General features: G+C 43.6%; 1 protein-coding gene across 11 annotated transcripts in view; it reads right to left on the bottom strand.

Annotated features, from left to right (window-relative positions):
- The window catches only part of MORC4 (MORC family CW-type zinc finger 4), a 64,216-nt gene that overhangs the window by 19,263 nt on the left and 23,809 nt on the right, over positions 1–21,144 (bottom strand). For all 11 annotated transcript variants that reach the window (XR_014141235.1, XR_014141236.1, XR_014141237.1 and 8 more), the window contains 5 exons: positions 12,640–12,738; positions 9,267–9,395; positions 6,918–6,986; positions 6,459–6,510; positions 4,894–5,069 (listed from right to left, as the gene is read on the bottom strand). Coding sequence is in view for 8 of the 11 variants with exons in the window: in XM_081808462.1 (XP_081664588.1) it covers positions 4,894–5,069; positions 6,459–6,510; positions 6,918–6,986; positions 9,267–9,395; positions 12,640–12,738 (525 nt within the window). In the remaining 3 variants the exon portion in view is untranslated. The remainder of the gene's footprint in view (positions 1–4,893; positions 5,070–6,458; positions 6,511–6,917; positions 6,987–9,266; positions 9,396–12,639; positions 12,739–21,144) is intronic.

The following is a 21,144-nucleotide window of genomic DNA, read 5'->3' as shown; positions in this document are numbered from 1 at the left end:
ACAGCCAGCGGAGGGCTCGAACTGACAACCGTGAGATCAAGAGTCGCACGCTCCTCCAACTGAGCCAGCCAGGCGCCCTGACAGTTGGATGTTTTAGGTAACACAGCACAGCCACTCTGATTACTGCTCCCATCTCCCTGAGTGGTTGACGTCGTTGTTTGCTTGGTTGTTTACTTAGTGACTTGGCTGAAGAAATCTGAGCAGGAATATCAGAGGCTGTATACTGTAGAGGAAACAGATTTCTTCTTGGTTTTTCCTCTTACCTGGCAACCTAGGGGTCAGCCCTGGGTCAGCATAGGCCACTGACTGGTCAAAGACTGTGCTTAAGCCCCCTGAGCCAGTTAGATTTCTACCCTCTCCCATTGGACGTATGTGTGGCTCGGAGGCTGCTATCACAGTTCAAGGCATCTGTTTCGGCCCCACATCCGGCCAGGCCATAGCGGCTTGGATTTTTCCCTCTCGAATCTCCTCTGAGAGGGCACAACTTTGAGCATGTACGCGGTCTTCCAGTCTATCAGGATATGTGTGATTTCTTTCTGAGCCTGGTTTCCTAGGACTTGTTCCTGGGTCAGAGAAGCTTATGAAAGGGCCAGTGGTTGGTCAGAGGCTGTGCGTAAGCCCTTAGTGCCAGTGAGGGCCCTGTCCTTTTGTTGTTTGATCTGCGTGAGGCTCGCGGACTGATTTAAAGTCCACTTCATGTCCTAGTCTGACTGCTCCTGAGTAAATGGAGCCTTGTGTTTATGCACAGCCTTCCTAATCCCAGGGCTGACTGTGATCCCAGGAGAGGTCTTTTTTGACTGGCTTTCTCCTTGGTTCTCTCTGTTACCAAACTTCTGACCTCTCAGCCATTTTGCTCGTTGTAACGTGTTATCACAGAGCTATGAGTGCCCTCTCAATTACTGCTCACCGAGATCACCGTTATTTTTGACAATGCTTTTGCGAATGGAATGCTCCATGATCTGTTCCACATAAAAGTCAGCTCCTTCCGGTAGAGCGAAGGAGCTCTTCAGCTTTAAGGCCTCTTGCCCTAAGCAGAACCTCGGTGCCACTGTGCAGAAGTGGCATAAAAGAAAGAACATTTTCTTTACGAATGTGGATGCTGGGATGTTTTTTTGGGCTTGCTGCTTCCGGCATGAACCTCTGCCCTATAAGCACGCTGGGGCTGGAGCAGCAGGAGTCCAGCATCGTCAGCACGCTGTCCCTGGGGGAGTGCCTCCTCCCTGAGTGGGGGCTGGGTGGGAGAAGAGAGACCTAGTCCTCCGGGTCTGCCTGGAACAGAGCTGCAGCAAGACAGAACTAGGGGACACGAGAAATGTTGGAGGCCTGTCCGACCCAGGTGAAACCACAGCTCTAGACTGGGAGCTAGGGAAAGAGGGAGCCCGCAGCTTCTTGACCGCACCCACCTGGACTGGAGCTCCCTGAGAAGTTTTTGTAAAATACAGCTTGGAGGGGGACAGGAGCAAGCTAAATGCTGAAGTCTCTTGCGGTTGTCTCTGAGATGTCATAGATTTTCCTGAATGAATATTTATTTGCTGAATGCCTCTAGGACAATTTCCAGGAACTTCAAATGCTTGTTTTGTTTAATAATATTTTCCAGTTAAATGGTTATTTGTTGGTGAAAGAGTCCATGACACTTCACATTTCTCCATTCTGGAAGTCTCTCTCATTAAAATGTTAATACTGGCTGCTGAATCCATCTTCTTCACTTATAAAATTGTTCTTCTGTTTCTACCTTGTGTTTGTTGTTTTCAAATATTCTTTTAAACATATTAGAATGTCTGTCTTCCTCTCCTTCGACTATTATAGTGTAATTTGGATGGTTTCTGTTATCCTTTTTTTTTTTTTTTTTAAAGATTTTATTTATTTGACAGAGAGAGACACAGCGAGAGAGGGAACACAAGCCTGGGGAGTGGGAGAGGGAGAAGCAGGCTCCCCGCTGAGCAGGGAGCCCGATGCGGGGCTTGATCCCAGGACCCTGGGATCATGACCTGAGCCGAAGGCAGACGCTTAACGACTGAGCCACCCAGGCGCCCCGGTTTCTGTTATCCTTTTAAAACATGAACTAAGGGGCGCCTGGGTGGCTCAATCGTTAAGCGTCTGCCTTCGGCTCGGGTCATGATCCCAAGGTCCTGGGATCGAGCCCCGCATCGGGCTCCCTGCTCAGTGGGGAGCCTGCTTCTCCCTCTCCCACTCCCCCTGCTTGTGTTCCCTCTCTCGCTGTGTCTCTCTCTGTCAAATAAATAAATAAAATCTTTAAAAAATAATTAAAAAATAATAAAACATGAACTATTTATCATTAGCCTTTGACATACAGTTTATTCAAGGGGTCTCTAAACATTTATATAAATTACAGCTACTAATTCTCTCCTTTGTCCATACGCTAATAGATACTTTGGACCTTAAGTTTGTAACCACACATATGAAACCTAGCATGTATTGGGGATACTTACATGTATAACTTTGACTGCCATAAACTCCTTCATTTTTGATCCCATCACTGCCTTAGAACATTGCCTTTCATACAGCAAGCACTCAAATATATGCAGTATGAATGAACAAAAAGGACTATTTCCTTTAACAGAATAAGCTGAACGATTATGCCCGCTTGCATCCTGGCTGAACTTACCCTTCACTGCGCGTCTCCCCATCCCCCTGGCTAGTTTGTGAAACTCACAAAGCTATTTCCAAAGACCCCTCGGGGGCCCCTGCTAGGTCATGTAACTTACCCCGCTAAAACTTTTAAAAAACTCTCTTGGATAGTGTGGACTTTATTTTATCTAGAGTTGGAAAGCTATACTACATGACCCAAGGACCCTTATCAGCTTCAGATTTTGATAATAACAAAGGAGACCTTTGTAACTCCTGACTAAACCTATTATTTCATTAACATTGTTGTACCAAGAAAACCCTGTATATTTTACCAAACTCTTGTGTACCTTCATTTCTCCCTATGAAAAGGCGGACTCGTTGCACTCAATCTGAATCCCCTTATCCATGTAGCTTAAAATGACATCCTCAGCTTACTGAGCCTACATAAAATATGACATTAGCAACATCAATGATCACGTTATCTCTTTCCCTTGAAAGAATATTATTCTCAAATTTAAATGACACACAAATGATGCACTTTGCTTGTCCTCTATAGCCAAAACCCGAATCTGGACGTGCCGTTCGGTAAATAATTCATACAGAAATCCCATGAAAGCCTGATGAAGTCTGCCACCCAATGGCTGTACCGCCATACTGCACACATTAAATACACACATACATGTATCAGCGTCTGTGACCTCCTTCAGGGGACTGGAAACCACTCTAGGGTAACAAAAGAAACACTGAAGAAAAAGGAAAAGACAGTGGTCGCAGCAGGGAAAGGACAGCCTTCAAGAGCTACGACACCTTGAAATGCCAATGGCAATTTGGATGCATGGCTACCTCAAGGAGATCGAAGCAGAGAGGCAAGAATGTGCTTCAAAAACACACAGCGCTTTACTGTATGTCCCTCCCCACCTACAACGGGAGTTGGAAAGCTACGGGTGGGAACAGACTCAAATGAGACTCAAGGCCCTGAGACAGACTGGACTATATTTTGCTACACAGTTCAATCTTAGAAACGGCTCCTGCCACAGTACTCCGATTTCACTTTAGTTACTGAGTGCTTCCTAGCTTCCAAGGCATCGTTCTAGGTGATCTCATACCAATTCTCATTTAATTCCTTTAGAGTTTTGCTAGTGTCGCTCCTAAAATAGCTTACTTCCTCTCGAAACCTTTTGTTCATGTTCAGGGGGGTCATGGGCTTCTCCCAATGTCTACAGGGCTTAACTGTGGAAGAATCACAGAATAGGGGACTTGGACACATGTGGAGATGTTTGTCTAGATGAGAAGCTGAAAAGACCCACCTACAAAGCAAGACATAAGGAAAAGAATCAGTACCATTAGGGGGAAAAGCCAGGAGTCGTTTTTTGGGGGTTTTATTGTTTGTTTGTTTGTTTATCCTGTTATGTATATACCATCGCTTCTATCCTAGAATATATTAAGAAGATACCCCAAATGATGACGGTCAATGAAAAGTTCGTAACCCATGATACAATAGTCACGTTACTGATGACTGCAGAAGTTTCTACTTTTAAAGAGCAACTCTGTACCTGCCTTATGGTTTGGCCCTGCCAGAAGTGAGAAGCATAGCAGAGAGGAGAAGGCATGTCCTAATTAGGAGTCCTGAGTTCCAGACTCATGGTAGTAGAGGGGCAGTCATATCTTTCAACACTTCAAATACCCCTGTTATTTAAGAAAAAGAAAAGGTATGCGCCTTCCTGTTATAAAGACTAACAAAATTATACCGACGAGGTGCTAGAAGATGGACAAGTGAAACCCAAAACTAAACTCATACTCACAATTGGCTCTAGGAGACAATGAACGAGAAGGCTAGCCTGATGGCACAAACTTCTAATAGTTATTTTTTATAATGTGGCCAACATGTGCTAGGTCTATGGGGCCCCACGGGACCTCAATATTCCTAAGCTTAAGGAAAGAAAGAATGCTCATCTATGTAATATTACCTTACATTTGGATTGCACATTATGCTTTTCAAAGAGTTTTCACGTCCATTATTTCACTTAACACAGTTCCCAACATAACGTGAATACAAAATACATAAGAGAGTATTTGTCGGATGATTACCTCAAAAGAGAGAGACAGACAGACTTGACACAGCAGTTGTAATGTTGAAAAATTGCAAGTACATGCAACACACAATTCTATTACCCCCAAATCATGTTTCTCCATCTGAAGTCCATGCTAGGCCTTAGGAGAAACATAACCCGATAACCACCCCGACTTTACAGGAAAACGGACCCCGAGGCTTACTACTGAAGACAGACTATGTTTTCTACCCACCTGGAAAACTGAAAAACACTGGAATCCAGAGGCTTAAGCTGAAGAGAAGGTGTCCTGCTTTCTTCTCCAACAGAGGGAGGCCGGCTAGGACTGTCCATTCCCTCGTATCCAATTGTCTTACTGTTCAATTCATCTGTATCTTGAATAGCAGGGATCTTCAGTGGATTAGCAAATACCTAGCAAAGAAAGAAGCGATTCATAAAAATCCCAATTTCAAACAAAATACCAAAAGGATGAGTCAAATCCTTCTGATGCTAGGAGAAAACACTTGGCCAAATAAAAAGAAACTGGTTTCCTACACAAAACAAACAGCGCGAGGTAATGTACACTAGACCACTGAACCCAGTTCAGTTATAACCTTATCGGCTGGACACCAACAGACCTCCCCAACTCACTTATTGGCTCCTAGAGTCATCCCACCCACAACACACACCCAGGCCCCCTAACCACCATCTAATTCTCTCCTGTGACCCAGTTTAGGGCTGGGTGTTCACTCCTCTGAGATCTGTGATGCGGGCAGGGGTGGAGAGAATGAGCATTGCAGCAAGTGTCAGGGCTGGTTTTGGAGAAATGCATGCGAGAGACTAACGCATATTCACAGTGCACACACACAGAGACATGCATCTAAGATCTTGTGGGAGAGCCAGCTGAGGAAGAGAGTAGAAATGATGAAGGTGGAGGAATATAAAGGGGAGGTAAACTGAATGAGGACAGGGCGGTCCCAGGAAATCTCGCAATCTCTAGATCAGACGATTAAGCCAAGACATTAAGGTATGAAACCTGTGTATTCATATGCCTGGGTCTCGGCAGGATGTCAGAAGAAGAATTAGTATTAGATTGCCTCTATCCTCACCAGTCTGACCTACCCTGACTGGGGCGGGGGCAGGGGGAGAAGGTGAATCTAACATGCTACTAGCAGATATCTCTGGGAAAGAGGGTCAAGAGGAAAATCATGCAGAAAGGCAAGGTTGGGTGGGGAAGATACATGGGTGCTATGGTGGCTGTCAGGAAAGGAGTGTCCCTGAGGACGGCCAACCTTATTGCACCCTTCAGCGTCCGGAGCTGGGCAACCATGTCCGAGAGACAGTGCTCCTGAAAATTCAAAACAGCAGAGTCTTTATAAAGCCAGCCAGCCTGAAAGCAGGGATAGGGGAGGGGCACAGAGAACCACCCCTTCTTCCTGAGAGGAAGGAGGAAGGAATCATCCCTGAGTCCTGGAAGAAAGGAGACTGAGGAAAAACCAGACACTCAACAGGAGCAGCCGGTATGAGGATGGAACACAACCCTGAATGTTCTGTGACACTGAACGTGACATTCACACTGTCCAGAATCAGTACGAAATCCAAATCTGGGAAATAAAAGATTTGGCTCTTCTATTTTTGGTGATCTGAACGTCAGTAACAGCAGATCAAGGCAAAATCAAAAGATCCAATGGAAAAAAAGACCACCAGAAGAACTGGTTCATTATTTCTATGCAGCTTTCAAGACTGCTGCTTCCTTCAACCTATGTCCTCTGTTGGGGAAAATTTCGTATGAGAAAAGAAAGAGGGCGGACTGTCTCTCACCTGGTGGTTCTCATTGTCCACTGGTGGCAGCTTCTTCTCAACAGCTTGATCTCTAGGAGAAGATAAAAGTGCTATTTAGTTCACTCGTGAAATTTCTCCATCGGCAATGGAGATTGTAGATTTAGGTTATAATGTTCCTTCCGAATTAGAAATAGTGTGGGCCTCACTGAGTAACTGAGGGTATCTTCCTAAACTCTGCCACTGAAGAGAGAGATCAAATGTCCCATCAAAAGAGAGAGGGGGAGGGGAAGGTGAGAGACAGAAGACAATCATGAGTTAGACATTCAGGAGATTAGAAAGAAAAAAAAGAATTGGGAGAACAGAGAAGTGAGAGCGAAATCGTTCAAAGCCAAAAAAGAAAAAAAAAAAAAATCATCTCTCTTCTCAAAACTCCCCCTGTCCTGTTATGAAGGGTCAGGCCCCTCTACTGTATGATCTAGAACCTTAGGTATACTCAACTGTTTCTTAGCTTTGCTCAAGTACAGGTCTTCATCAATGAGTTCTTGTTCCTCTGGAACAGAGCATCTCCTGCAGTACAGAGAAGAAATCATCTTTTGGAAACAAAATGCGCCCTTATGGTTTTACCCTTTACTCTCCTTACAACTATGACGAGGCAGGTCATAGAGGTCAACAACCCTCTGACACTAGAGTTCAGATTCCACTCACATTACAAAACCCGTGTGCCAGGTTACCATGTAACAATTCTTTTATTTTTTTTAAGATTTTATTTATTTATTTGAGAGAAAGAGAGAGAGAGCGCGTGCATGTGGGCACATGCAGGAGCAGGGGGGAGGGGCAGAGGGAGAGGGAAAAGCAGACTCCCTACTGAGCAGGGAGCCGGATGCGGGACTCTATCCCAGGACCCTGGGATCATGACCTGAGCCAAAGGCAGATGCTTAACCGACTGAGCCACCTAGGCATCCAACATGTAGCAATCTTACTTCAAGGCATACCATTATCTAATTATTTTTGGTATATATATCACCTTTCCCCAAAGACATTCAAAGTACTTGACAGCTACAAAACTCCTATGATGGTGGATGGCAAGAAGCATAATCTCTATTCTTACACAGTGGATTTCAAGCACAAGAGAGACCTGCCTGAGGATCCACACAAAGAGATGATTGCTGTGACTAGAACCTGGGTCTTTTGCCTCTGGTTTACGAAGAAAGTAATTCCCAAGGTGCAGTCTAGAAGCATGAGAATCCCTAAACTAAGTGATGATACCTGAAGAAGAAAATCAGAGGCTATGACAGAGGGAAGCAATAAGGGATTAGGAGCTGACATTGTAAAAACAACACAGCGGAGACTAGAGCACAGAGGAGAGAAAGGATTCTATAAATGGAAATACATCTGCTATATGTAGAGCACAAGGAAGAGAATCTTAGGAGTAAACACTAAAAGGAGTACTAGAAAATGTATTCAATGATCAAAAGCAATTCTAGAACAAATAAACGAAAATTAGTAATAACTGGAAACCCTATGATATACCCATTTTATTAAGGAGGCATGTCCTGGAAGGCTATGTCTCCTGGACTAAAGTGTAAACCGATAGAAGATCCAGGCTTCAAAATGGAGACTCCTAAGCACTCAGTCCCACATTCTAGTCTCACAGTCCCGGTTACTGTCCAGGGAGAGGGGCTTTGGGACATCAGGAGACGACGATGGGGGAATGCTTACTCATCATAGACCTAGACCTCATTTACTTAATTTCCTCCATTTTAAACATTTTTCTGAAAACGCATACCCTGTTTTAGTATCTTTTTTTTTTTTCTATCAGCATTTATCCAACAGGAAAAAAATATTAAGAAAGTCACAGCTGAAGTGAAGCAAAAGGAGTTATTCTTTTGAACCTTTGTGACTACGGAGTCAAATTGAAAATATTTGTTAAATGAAATGAATGCTCACCAATATGCCAGGCAGTATTTAGATGTTAGATCCTGCAGGGGACATGTGAACAGACGGCATTAAATGCACAATAAGGTACGACGATAGATTTAGGCAGAGGAAGGGAAGCATGTGAAGAAAATCATCAACCCCACCTGAAATGTAAAGCCCTCGGTCTCGAATAGTTTACAGTCTCTTGAAGAGCCAAAGTATATACATATGAAAACCATCTAAAGAATACAAAACAGGATGTGAACAAACGTGTCAAGAATTAAAGACCACAGGAAGCCGGCATAAAATCATTGTAAACTATTGTCAACAGGAGGGGTATCACACAAGAACACTCCGGCTTCCCAGATGGCTGTGGTGTGGGTGGGCAGATGGAATGCAGAAACTCACTGTAAGCAAGCAGAATGACACGGTCAAGTCACAGAGGAGGGAACAAGCACGACGCGTGCAGAGAACACTGGAGCCGCAGATCTGGCTACAGCGTACGGTTTGTGTTGAGGTACAACGAACACGAAGGCTGGGCAGGTAGGGTGGGGTCGGTTAGCATGGGGCTCGGACGCCAGGCTGCAGAGTGAGGACTTGAAGCCAAGTGTTTTAAGTGGGCAAAATGAGTGCAAGGGGGTGGGGTTCTGGTTATGGAATGAACAAATCCTGGGAATAAAAGGTACAGCAAGGGGGAATATGGTCACTGGTACAGTAACAGTGTTGTATGGGGACAGAGGGGAGTCACACTTGTGGTGAGCACAGCAGAACGTACAGACTTGTCGAATCACTATGCTCGTGTCAGACATCTGAAACCAATGTAACGTTATAGGTCAACTACACTCAAAAAAAATCTTTTTTTAAAAGTGTTTTAGAATACAGAGACAAATCAGGAATTTTCTCTAACACAGCACTGAGTCCCAACCTTACCTGTACTTCGGATGGGAATTATAGTAACAAAACCATCTTGCAGGTAATGTAGACGGATCAACCTTTCCAGGAAGCTTCCTCCATTTAAGACACTCATCACACTGTACCCATGTCTGGTCAGGAATCTTCCTGAATGAAGGAAAACAGAAGTATGACTGTGTATATCCTAGCTCTGTGCCCTTACGTTAGAAAGGCACACCCTAAAAGTGAAAGAACAAAGTTTTATATATGAAATATGTTAGAACTGTTATGTTATGGTCAAGGTGTCTAAAATATGTATCTTGAACGTCACAAATAATAATAGAACTATACCAGATATAGATATGAAAAATAGTAACAAGTATTAACATGGTAAGCTACCATTATTTATGGAAGTGAATCATATTTATCCAAAATCTCTTGTTCTAAGCAAACAAGAGGATAATTTTAACTCAAAAATTAACTAGGAAAAAATTTATATACATATAAATATATATGTAACAATATTACCATGAAATAAAACCCATAGAATCATTTTATTTGCTTCCATCCAACTGTGTGACAGGTTTGAAATGCATTTGTGGAAGTCACGGAAGCATCATCATCATCAAATCTCCCCCATTTCCCTGCAGACTCCCTAGTCCTCTCTTTTTTTCTGTTCAAAAGTCTTTGTTTATACTTCAATCAAAATTTTATTAGGTTGATATTCCCAATATTAATCTTAAAAAGTCCTATAAATGTGAATAAATTTCCTAACTAGATATGGTGGCTCCAGTCCAACAACTGGGTTAAATTCAGGTGAAAATCCTTCCAGAGTTCTATGCTTAAGACACAAAGCCACTCCCATCGCTGTCAGGAAGCGTAACCCAGTCACCTATACCTCAGAGAGACTGTGTAGCTCTGTGAAAGGAGATGGTCTGTCTGTAACAGAGGTAGTCCGCATCTAAGGTGTGAAAAGCAGACTGGAGGGAGAAGGCTGGAGAAAGGCAGAAAGAGGGCAGAGGGCACCAAGGGCCGATTTGAGAAACATGTAATTTAGCCTAGAGTATGATGCATGTATGTTACATTTATACTGCTCTTCTAGTGGCCACTGCAATAGAGCGATAGGGTTCTTTTATGTCTTAGTTCAATGTTCTCCTTATCTTTTTTTTTTAGAGAGAGAGCGAGCGAGCGCACACACGTGAGAGCAGGGAGTGGAGTGGGAGGGGAGGGGAAGGGGTAGAGGGAGAGAATCTTAAGCAGGCTCCATGCCCAGTGCGGAGCCCGATGTGGGGCTCGTTCTCACTACCCTGAGATCATGACCTGAGCTGAAATCAAGAGTCGGATGTTTAACCAACTGGGCCACCCAGGTGCCCCTTCCTTATCTTTTTAAATGATGCTTTTTTTCTAGCTATAAAAATATAAGCTTATTATAGAAAAACTGGAAAATACAGAAAGATATAAAAAAGAAAAGGCACTCGTATTTCTACTACTCAAACACAATGTCCTCTTCTTGTTTAGAACTGTTTTAGGGATGCCTGGGTGGCTCAATCGGTTGGGCGTCTGCCTTCGGCTCAGGTCATGATCCCAGGGTCCTGGGATCAGGTCCCGCATTGTCCTGGGATCGAGTCCCACATCGGGCTTCCTGCTCAGCGGGGAGCCTGCTTCTCCCTCTGCCTGACACTCCCCTTGCTCGTGCGCGTGCTCTCTCTCTCTGACAAATAAGTAAATAAAAATCTTTTTTAAAAAATAAAACTCTGTTTTAACAAAGAGAATTCATACGTGTTTTTAGATATATAGCTTCCTCTCTCCTAGCTCCAGGCTGCTCCAGCCTTGTAACCTCTAAGCTCCAAGCTCAGGCCTGACCTCTGGTGTCCACATATTTCCATACAGCCACACTGTTTCATTTAGAGTCAGAGACAGCAAAAAGCACTTTCAGAAGTAGTGGTAGGGGAAAGGAAAGGTCATATTAGCTTTGGTTTTACATGTAGATGCACAGAAGAGCTGCCTGCAGAAGTATACCAATATTACTGCCTTGGAGACAAGCATTAGAGACAGCAACTCCTTGCCTCGGGTTACATCAGACTATGGTAGATCCTTCTACCCAGGCAGAGGCATTTAGCTCGTGCTTGCAATAAATAGGTCGTTGAAGGGGTTACACCATATTCCCCTCACTGCATCCTTCCAGAAGAGTGTCATGGCTAAGAACTTGGGTTTGGGGGGCTGACTGCCTATATTTGAACCTTGTATCTACCACTTTCTACTTGTTTCATCTTGAGCAAGTTAAGTTCTCAGTCTATCAGTGTCTACATTCGTAAAGAGGTAAATGATGATTCTGTCTACCTCATAGGGTTGTTGTAATGATCAAATAAATTTAACTACATGTAAAGAACTTACACCAGGGCCTGGCATATAAGTATTCAATAAATAATAATAATTATCACAATTCTGCCTCCAGAAAGGTGGTATAACACATTCACACACACTCCAGCAATATATGAACATCTGCTTCACTGCATTAATCACTGCTTATTTGCAAGGCAAAAAAAAAAAATGGCATCTCGTCTAAGTTGGCATTTCTTTGAAAACCACAGAGTCTGGACATGAGCAGAGATCTTCAGAATAAGACAGTGATTCACACAACAGCCGATTATGCTGCATTTGAAATGAAATTTTATATCATACATTTGCCTGATAACTTCCATTAAAAAAAAACCCACAGGTGACAATCCCCAAAATAAACTTTTTACACTCTAATCTTTGTCATGACGGTGGTGTAACTGATTATGTATGTGTTGTTACACATTCTATCCTCTGCTTTATGCTCCCTTCCTGACTCACTGAGGCATGTCATCTTGATCCACAGTTCTGTATGTAATTGCCCATCTTAGATTCAATAAATTCTACCTTTTTCCTGGCATGCTGGGTTCTCTACTTCTACCCTCAAATTGCTTGGTACAGGTCCAACAATGTTCACTAAGAATAAAGAGAAGGGAAGTTTGCTAACATTTCTGAACACTTACTATATGCCAGGTACTATGCTAAAAATGTTATGCTAATTTCATATTCTCACGGAGGTGAAGTAACCTACCGAAGCTCACCCAACTATTAAGAAGCAGATCCAGATTTTCAACCCAGAAGTGTCTTATTTAAATGGCCATCATCTTCCACTATATCACACTGCCTGTAGGATAAACTCACAGTCCTAAACTCTTCATATTTATGAGCCAAACCATACAAGTTTTAAACCAGAATGAAGAGATCTAGAGAATGATGAAATTAGTACCTGTGATTTCCTATTTTTAGTTCATTAAATTTCCTTACGTGAAAAGCACCATCTTACTACCCTTGTTCCTTCCATTTGCTCTATGGACATCATCCCTGATACTTTTTATATCCTGTATTTACTACTCACGGTATTGGCCTGGTGATGGCGGAGGTCTCAAAATTCTCTTGGGATGTCTTTTCCTTCCAATAAGCATTGAGCTTCTGGGCAAGGGCATTTATTGTCAACCTGAAAGAAAAAGCAAGAAGAAGCACATCGATGCTGAGGATCTGTTGAACAATTTTACGATTTTTGAGATGCTCCCATTTAGCAGAAGCTGACAATGTAGAATATTCAGCCTAAGTGTGAACATCTACACTTTCAGAAACTAAGATGGGAATCCACTGCCTTTGCAATTACATGTCAAAATGACGAAGTCGTAATGTTAAGTGGTCACTTTGGTTGCAAAGGTAAAATGGTCACAAATCCTAAAAAGTACTGTGTTCTTCAAATTTTCAGGGCTTTTAGAATCATGAGGTGGGAGAGCTGACATTGTAGACAATGACAGAAGACTAAATTGCAGAGCGAGGACAGAGCCATACTGATAAGTTGATGGGGAGCTACTCCGACTGTCAGAGGACTACAGGTAAACAATTCAGGACCAAGTTGAAAGTCAGGATCAAATAACAAATACTGCACCCTACCTATTACAAATCAATCCAATGCTAACTTAAAAATATCTACATAGCGGGGCGTCTGGGTGGCTCAGATGGTTAAGCGTCTGCCTTCGGCTCAGGTCATGATCCCAGGGTCCTGGGATCGAGTCCCGCATCGGGCTCCCTGTTAGGCAGGGAGCCTGCTTCTTCCTCTGCCTCTCTCTCTCCCTGACTCTCATGAATAAATTAAAAAAAATCTACATAGCTCTTCATTCAAATGTTGATCACAGCAGTTAGGGCACCAATGAACAACAAAGTCCCCTTCAACCCTCCACTGCACATCTGTTAGTGGAGGCTGGACCCCAGCTCTGGCTCTTGCTCTTTCTCTTTTATCTCTCTGCCCAAATGAACAACATTAAACCTAGGGTCAAACGATGTAATATGTGTAAGTCAAAACATGAATTTTACTTTTTAAAAACTGCCAATTTCAAATGACTAATCCTTATTTAATTCTATAACCTAGGATTATATCTTACTGTAGAGCTGTACACACCTGAAATAGGACAAATTTAGTATTTTTAAAAAATCTCTGGACTCCTTGGATCATTCCCAAGGGTTTTGTAGACCTCTTCTCTCCTTAAGAGGAATTCTTCCTTACCTCCACCTTACTAATATTAAGTTAGATTCTGACTACACAGAGAAGAGTAATCATACGTGAGCTCCCCTATAAACACTTACTCCCCTCCAAGCTACTAACATTCACACTGCTATGTTTGTATCTTTCCTTCAAGTCGCAGATGAAGAACTATTCCTTGTTTTCTCTTACAATTCTATTTTAAAACTATTTTTGAAAGATTTTATTTTATTTATTTGTCAGGAGAGCGAGCGTGTGCACACACACAGGCAGAAGGAGAAGCATCAGGCAGAGGGAGAAGTGTCAAGCAGAGGGAGAAGCATCAGGCAGAGGGAAAAGCAGGCTCCCAGGACTGAAAGCAGATGCTTAACTGACTGAGTCACCTAGGCGCCCCTTAAAACTATTTTTAAAAGAAGTGGATTAGATGGGATTCTGGAAAGATGATGGGGTAGGAAGCACCAGGAATCTATCCCCCCACCTAGACAGCCACTGCACTGGCAGAACTGTCTGAACTATTTGGAACTCTAGAGTCTACTGATGGCTTGCAACTTTCGGGAGAAGGCTTGAATGGTACATTGGCAAATTTCAGCTCTTAGAACAGGAGTAGCTACCATCTCCCATCCACAGGCCCATGGCAGGCAGCTGTGCACACATTTTAGGAGCAGCCTGCAGGAGCCAGGGTGGGCAAAAAGAGCCTGTCCTCCAAATATTGGGGATCTGCGCTCTGATTGCTGTTTGCTTCTCCTGATCACAGGATCATGTAATCCCATGGTAGCCACAAAGAAAACAGCTATAAAATATACACAAAAAGAAATGAGAAATAAATCTTCACTACAAAAAAATCAACTGAACACAAAAGAAGACAGTAATATAGGTAATGAGGGACACAAAAAAAAAATCTTCTAAGCCATACAGAAAACAGAGCAAAATGACAGAAGTCCCTCCTTATCCATGAGTGCTTTAAATGTAAATGGTTTGAACTCTCCAATCAAAAAACAGAGATTGGTGGAATGACTAAAAAAAACCCCCCCAAAACTATGAATGTAAATATATGCTGCCCACAGGAGATGAACTTTAGTTATAAAAAAGACACAAATAGGTTGAAAACGAAAGGATGGGAAACGATATTCCATGTAAACAGTAACCAAAAGAGAGAAATGGTGGCTATACTAATATCCGACAAAATAGACTGTAAGTCACAAGAGCTAGAACGTGGGAGCAACCCAAGTGTCTGCTGATGGATGAATGGATGAGCAAAACGTATTGCACGCGTGCGCATGTGTGCATATGTACAGATACGTACACACACAACAGAATATATATTCAGCCTTAAAAAAGGAAGGAAATTCTGACACATGCTACAACATGCAGGAAGCTTGAGGACCCTATGCTAAGTGAAATAAGCCAGTCACAAAAAGACAAATTACTGTGTGATTTCACTTCAATGAAGTACTTGGAGTAGTCAGAATCATAGACACAGAAAGGAGAATGGTGGTTGCCTGGGGCTGGGGGAAGTAGGAATGGGAACTTATGGTTTAATAGGTATAGAGTTTCAGTTTTGCAAGATGACAAGAGTTCTGGAGATGGATGGTGGAGATGGTTGCATAACAGTGTGCACGTCCTTAATGCCCCTGAACCATACACTTAGAAATGGTTAGGATGGTAAATTTTACGGTACCTGTTATTTTACCACAATAAAAAATACTGGGGGAATAAAGGGAAGTAGATTATGCGGTTGCCAGGGATTGGAGTGACTGCTAACAGACAAGGAGTCGCTTTTTGGGGTGGTGGAAATGTTCTGGAGTTCGACAGTGGTGATGGTTGCACAATTTGTGAATATACTAAAATCACTGTAGTGTACACTTAATAATGGTGACATTTATAGTATGTGAATTATATCTTAACTAAAAAGAAAAATAAAGCTCTGTTTTCATGTATTCAGGTAAAATTTACACAGAGTAAAATTAATCTTTTTTAAGTGTGTAGTTCTAACAGTTTTGACAAATGTATACAGTCATGTAACTACCATCTCAACCAAGATACTGTTACCATGTATTCTACAGTCCCATTTCTTCTCAAAAAACACTGTTCTATTCATCTCCTTCCCTTTACTTCCCCAATCCTGGTATATGTGGTCTACACCCACTACCTCCTCTTCATTCTCCTGTCTTAACAACCCCCCTCTGGTCTAGTTTCCACCATTGCCACTCCACCAGTTCCTTTTCTCAAAGTAGAGTCATTACTCTATCAATGATCCCGCCAATATCCCAGTGTACTAAATTTGAGACCTTGCAATGATCTTGGATTCGTCCCTCTCCTTTATATCCCTTATCTAATATGTCACCAAAATCGTTTGAACTTTTCTGCACAGCATCTGTCCTATACTTCTTCCTTCACGGCTACTCTTGTTTTAGACATTCATCTCACACCTAGGTTACTCCAAGAGCCTTTAATCCTTCCTTCAATCCATCCTGTGCCCTGTTTCCCGATTCATCAGCTGACCTAATTCATGTAAAGCACCTTAAAAACCATAAAGCAGTATACAGTTATAACATACTATATCCTTAAGATAGAATGGTTTCAAATCACTCCCCCATTCAAGAATACACACTGATGTCTCACTGTCTAAGGCATCAACTACTCTACCCAACATCCCTCTAAGACAGAAGTTCTCAAAGCTTCTCGGTTCATGGCACCCTTTGTGTCTCAAGTTTTTCATGGCACCCTTAGGTCAAAAGCAGTATGTACTAGTTCCAGTTACCACACCGTTAGGACCAAACAATTTAATCAGTATTTATGTACTAAAATTTAGTATCTATTTGAGAAAATAATACGTATGAATTGAAAAAGAAATTTTTATTTCATTCTTAAATAGCCACAATTACTAATGGGATGCATGCGTGGGCAAGCCTGCTGGGCAGTGTTGGGCACTCAAACCTTGGAAGGAAACTGGACACTGCTTCCCTCATCTCTCTCATGTGTTACTTTTTCATCACAGCAGCCACTAAACACCCAGACTTGCAAAGATGCAATGTAATCAAAAGGAATGCAACAGATTTTGGCACCTGGCAATGGGGTGCTGCTATAACAAATGCCCACAAATGGGAAAGCAGCTTTAGATCTGAGTGGTGGTGGGCAGAGGCCAGAAGAATTTGAGGACCATGACCAAAATGGCCGAGATCGTAACCTAGATTCTAGATTGAACAGATGGTTAGTAGAAATATGGATGTTAAACAACCCCCCCAATGAGGGCTCAGAAGGAAGTGAGGGGCATGGTGGAGAAATGAGCAAATTTCTTCAGAGAATACCTACATCCCTGGGAACAGACTGTTAGTAGAATCACAGTTGATGAATTAGGTGCTGCTGGTGAAGGCTCAGGAGGAAATGAGGAACATGCTACTGGAAAATTTGAGGGAAGGTCATCCTTGCTACATCATGGCAGAGAGCTTAGCAGAATTGTGTCCTACAGCTCTGTGGAAAGCAGAACTTGTAAATGATGACACTGGACATTTAGCTGAGATTTCCAAGCAAAGTGCTGAAAGTGTGGCCTAGTGTCTTCTCGCTGCTCACATAAAACATGGGAGGAAACAAATAAATTGAGAAAGAACTATTGGACAAAAAGGAACCAGGACTTAATGATTTTGGAAATTTTCAGCCTATCCGGACTGCAGAAGATGCTAAAATTGAGACATTCCCTGTCAGGAAAGCATGCTCTAGAGAAAAAGCCAAGGCTGTGGCTAGAAAATCTTTTGCTAATATCTCAGATCAAAAGGTCAGAGTATTCAGTCACACAAAAAGCTCTTTGAAAAGCTTAAACATGTGACTCAGACCTCCACAGCCATCTCAGCAGAAGCCAAGAATAGAAATAGGTTTATCGAGGAAAGACCTGTCAAGAGCTTCTTGTCTGACCAAATGAATATCCATGACATACATGTGAGACCCACAAGGTTCTCGAGGATGGCATACTAGCCCACAAACTGCCTCAGTGGACTGAAGAGATGGAGAGAGTATAAAACCGAAAGAAGGCTGGTGGACCTCCGAAACTCTATAGAGTCAGGAAACAGGCTGATGAGGCTCCTGAGCTACACAGACATGCTCCTTCCCTGAAAAAGGAAAGAGGACCCAGGGTGCAGCCACGAGCCCAGAGGACAGAGTCTGAAGTTCACAGGATGAAGCTGCAAGCCCCAGGAAATTAGTCGCAGGTCCTGAAATGTAATGGAATTAGTTTGGCTGCATTTTGAAATTGCTTGAGACCTGTGACTTCGTTTGCCTTCCATTTTTCTCCCTCTTTGAACTGGAATACCTATAACTGGTATCCTATGCCTGTCTCACCATTATATTTTGAGAGTGAAATAACAAAAAACAAAACAAAACAAAACAACACCTGCAGATGGAGAGGAATTTTACCCCAGGATGCCTCAGACCCACGCCTGATTTAGATGATGAGATTTGGGGATTCTGAGCTGCTGACATTAAGATAAGAGTTTAGACTTAAGAGTCGCTGTAACAGTTGAGAGTTTGGGGATGTTGGGATGGGGTGAATGTATTCTGCAGGTGAGATATAAGTGGATCTTCGAAGGCCAGGGGGCAGGCTGTGGTAGGAAGAATAATGGTCCTCCAAAGACACCTATGTCCTAATCCCTGGAACCTGTGAATATATCAGGTTACGTGGCAAAGAGGAATTAAGGTTGCAGATGGAATTAAGGTTACTTACTTACCAGTTGACCCTAAGAGAGGGAGATTATCCTGAATTATCCAATGTAATCACAAGGGTCCTTAAAAGGAGAAGAGTGAAGGCAGAAGAGTCAGAAGCAAAGAAGTAGGTGTGATGACAGAAGCAAGGTCACTGGAGTGATGTGATGTGAGAAGGACTCGACCTTCTGAAGATGGAGGAAGAGGGCCAGGCACAGGCCAAGGAATGCCAACAGCCTCTAGAAGTCGGAAACAGCAAGGGAATGGATTCCCCCCCTTGAGCCCCCAGAAAGGAACGTAGCCCTGCTAACACCTTCCGTTTAGCCTAGTGAGATTTGCGTCAGACTTCGAACCTACAGCACTCAAAGACAATAAATGAGCATTGTGTTAAGTGGCTAAGTTGGAGGTAATCCGTTACAGCAGGAAGAGAAAACAATTTCTAGGATTTATAGGCAGAAGTCAAGTATCACTGTATTTCCCTCAAAAATTTAAAATACCCTATGGCTCCCTGTGAGTTTGTTACGTGCAGCCTGGCACGTCGTTTGGGGACCGTGGCTCTAGGACAGCGGTGGGCAAACTACAGCCTGTGGGCCAAACTCAGGCCACTGATTGCTTTTGTAAAAAAAACAAAAAACTGCACTGGACACAGCTCATTCCTTTACTCCTCATCTACGGCTGCTTTTATACGACAGCAGAACTGAGCAGCTGTGACAGAGACCACATGGCCCGCACAACCTAAAATACTGACTTCCTGGTCCTTCACAGGAAAAGGGTGTTAACTCCTGCTCTAGGAGACGGCTCTATTCTATCCAGTCGACTCCATTTCCTTTCACTCTCGCCGTACCCTCTTACCCCCACTCCCTATATTCTCACCATTCTGAGTTCCTGTCACTACTTTCAATTGTGCTACAGCTCCATCCTGGCGTTCCCTTCCCTCCTGTTTCTAAGTCCTGTATCCTTTCAGACAAATCTCAAGTCATATCTTCCACATAAAACCTTCCCTACTCTCTCTGCTCTATCAGGGCATTTTTTCCTATACCGTATCACTTAGGTCTTGATTGGTCACACAGCCATGTTATTGCTCTCCAGACTGTTTCACGTATGTGAAAATTCATTATTATAAATCGACTGTAAGCTCCTCAAAGACAGCAACCAGGTTTTGAATTTCTCTGGAAAATCCCATAAAGCCCAGCCACTGTGCCATGCACCAGTGAGGTGCTCAGTGGGTACATATTCACTGGATTTCTTAAGCTGAAATTAACTCTAAAAATGTTGTCAGTTTGAGCCCTGACAGTTGCAGCTGGAATCTGATATCCACAACTATTAAGAGTGATATTACAGATGATTTATTCGTAGACATTCCAGCACTGTGATGGCTGGTATCTCTTTTAGCATTTGCAGTTTTGATATCTACAATACTCTTAGGATGAGTTTCTGATAGCAGACAGCTTTCTCTAATCCCCTTCTCAAAGTCCCCTATTTTTTTTTTTTAACTAAACACCTTCTCATTTATATAAAATAGAATAAAAAAAAGGATGATGATGCCAGAACTGGAATAAGAGTCATGCAAATTGGGGGGCGGAGCAAGATGGCGGAGGAGTAGGAGACCTGGATTTCGTCTCCTCTCAGGAATTCAGCTGGATAGGGATCAAACCACTCTGAACACCTACAAACTCAACAGGAGATCGAAGAAAAGAAGAGCAACAACTCTCTCATCAGAAAAGCGACCACTTTCGGGAAGGTAGGACGGGCGGAGAAGTGAATCCGAGGCGATATTCGGGAGGATAGACGGCGGGGGAGGGGCCTCCGTCGGCCGCTTCTGGCAAGTGATAGAGCCGCAGAGCACAAAATCGGAACTTTTAAAAGTCTGCTCCGCCAAGGGATGTCACTCTGTTGGCTAAACGGGGGGTGGAACGCTCCGGGACAGTGTGGTCTCAGGACCCTCGGGATCACAGAAAGGCCGGGGGTGCCTGAGTGTGGCAGAGCTCCCAGGTAACGGAGCAGAGAAGCCAGCTGCAGAGGCGGAGCCCAGGCGCAGGCTCTCAGCTCGGGGTTGCCATAAACTGTGATCCGCGGCACAGTCAGGCCACTGCTCCTCCAGCAGGGACCCAACAGGCGGCAGATCCGGGGAGACTCACCTTCCTCCCCCGGGAGGAGCCGCACGGGAGCGCACCGCAGGGATCTGCTGGGTTTGGAGACTCCACCCGGGGTCGGGTGCCAGAGATAGAAACGCACGGTGGCAGGCCGGGTGAGCACGGAGTGTGGCCGGAGACCGGGGAGACGGGAGTGACTGACGGCTTTTCTCTGGGGGCGCACTGAGGAGCGGGGCCCCGAGTTCTCGGCTCCTTTAGGGCAGAGATTGGGAGGCCGCCATTTTCACTCTCCGCCTCCAAAGCAGTACAGAAAGCTCGCAGGGAACAAAAGCTCCGGAGAGCAAACCTGAGCAGATTACTTAGCCGGGAGGGGGCAAGGGCGGGGCAAATCCGCCTCCGGCAAAGACATTTGAAAACCACGGCAACAGGCCCCTCCCCAGAAGATCAGCGAGAACAGCCAGCCAAGACCAAGTTTACCGATCAATGAGAACGGCAGAACTCCAGCGCTAGGGGAATACTGCACATAGAATTCATGGCTTTTTTACCATGATCCTTTAGTCTTTCAAAGTTAATTTTTTTT

The sequence above is a fragment of the Leptonychotes weddellii genome, chromosome X, assembly GCF_054177405.1.
Source record: "Leptonychotes weddellii isolate Sample4059 chromosome X, ASM5417740v2, whole genome shotgun sequence".
NCBI lineage: Eukaryota > Metazoa > Chordata > Mammalia > Carnivora > Phocidae > Leptonychotes > Leptonychotes weddellii.
This window is presented reverse-complemented; position numbering and strand designations above follow the sequence as displayed.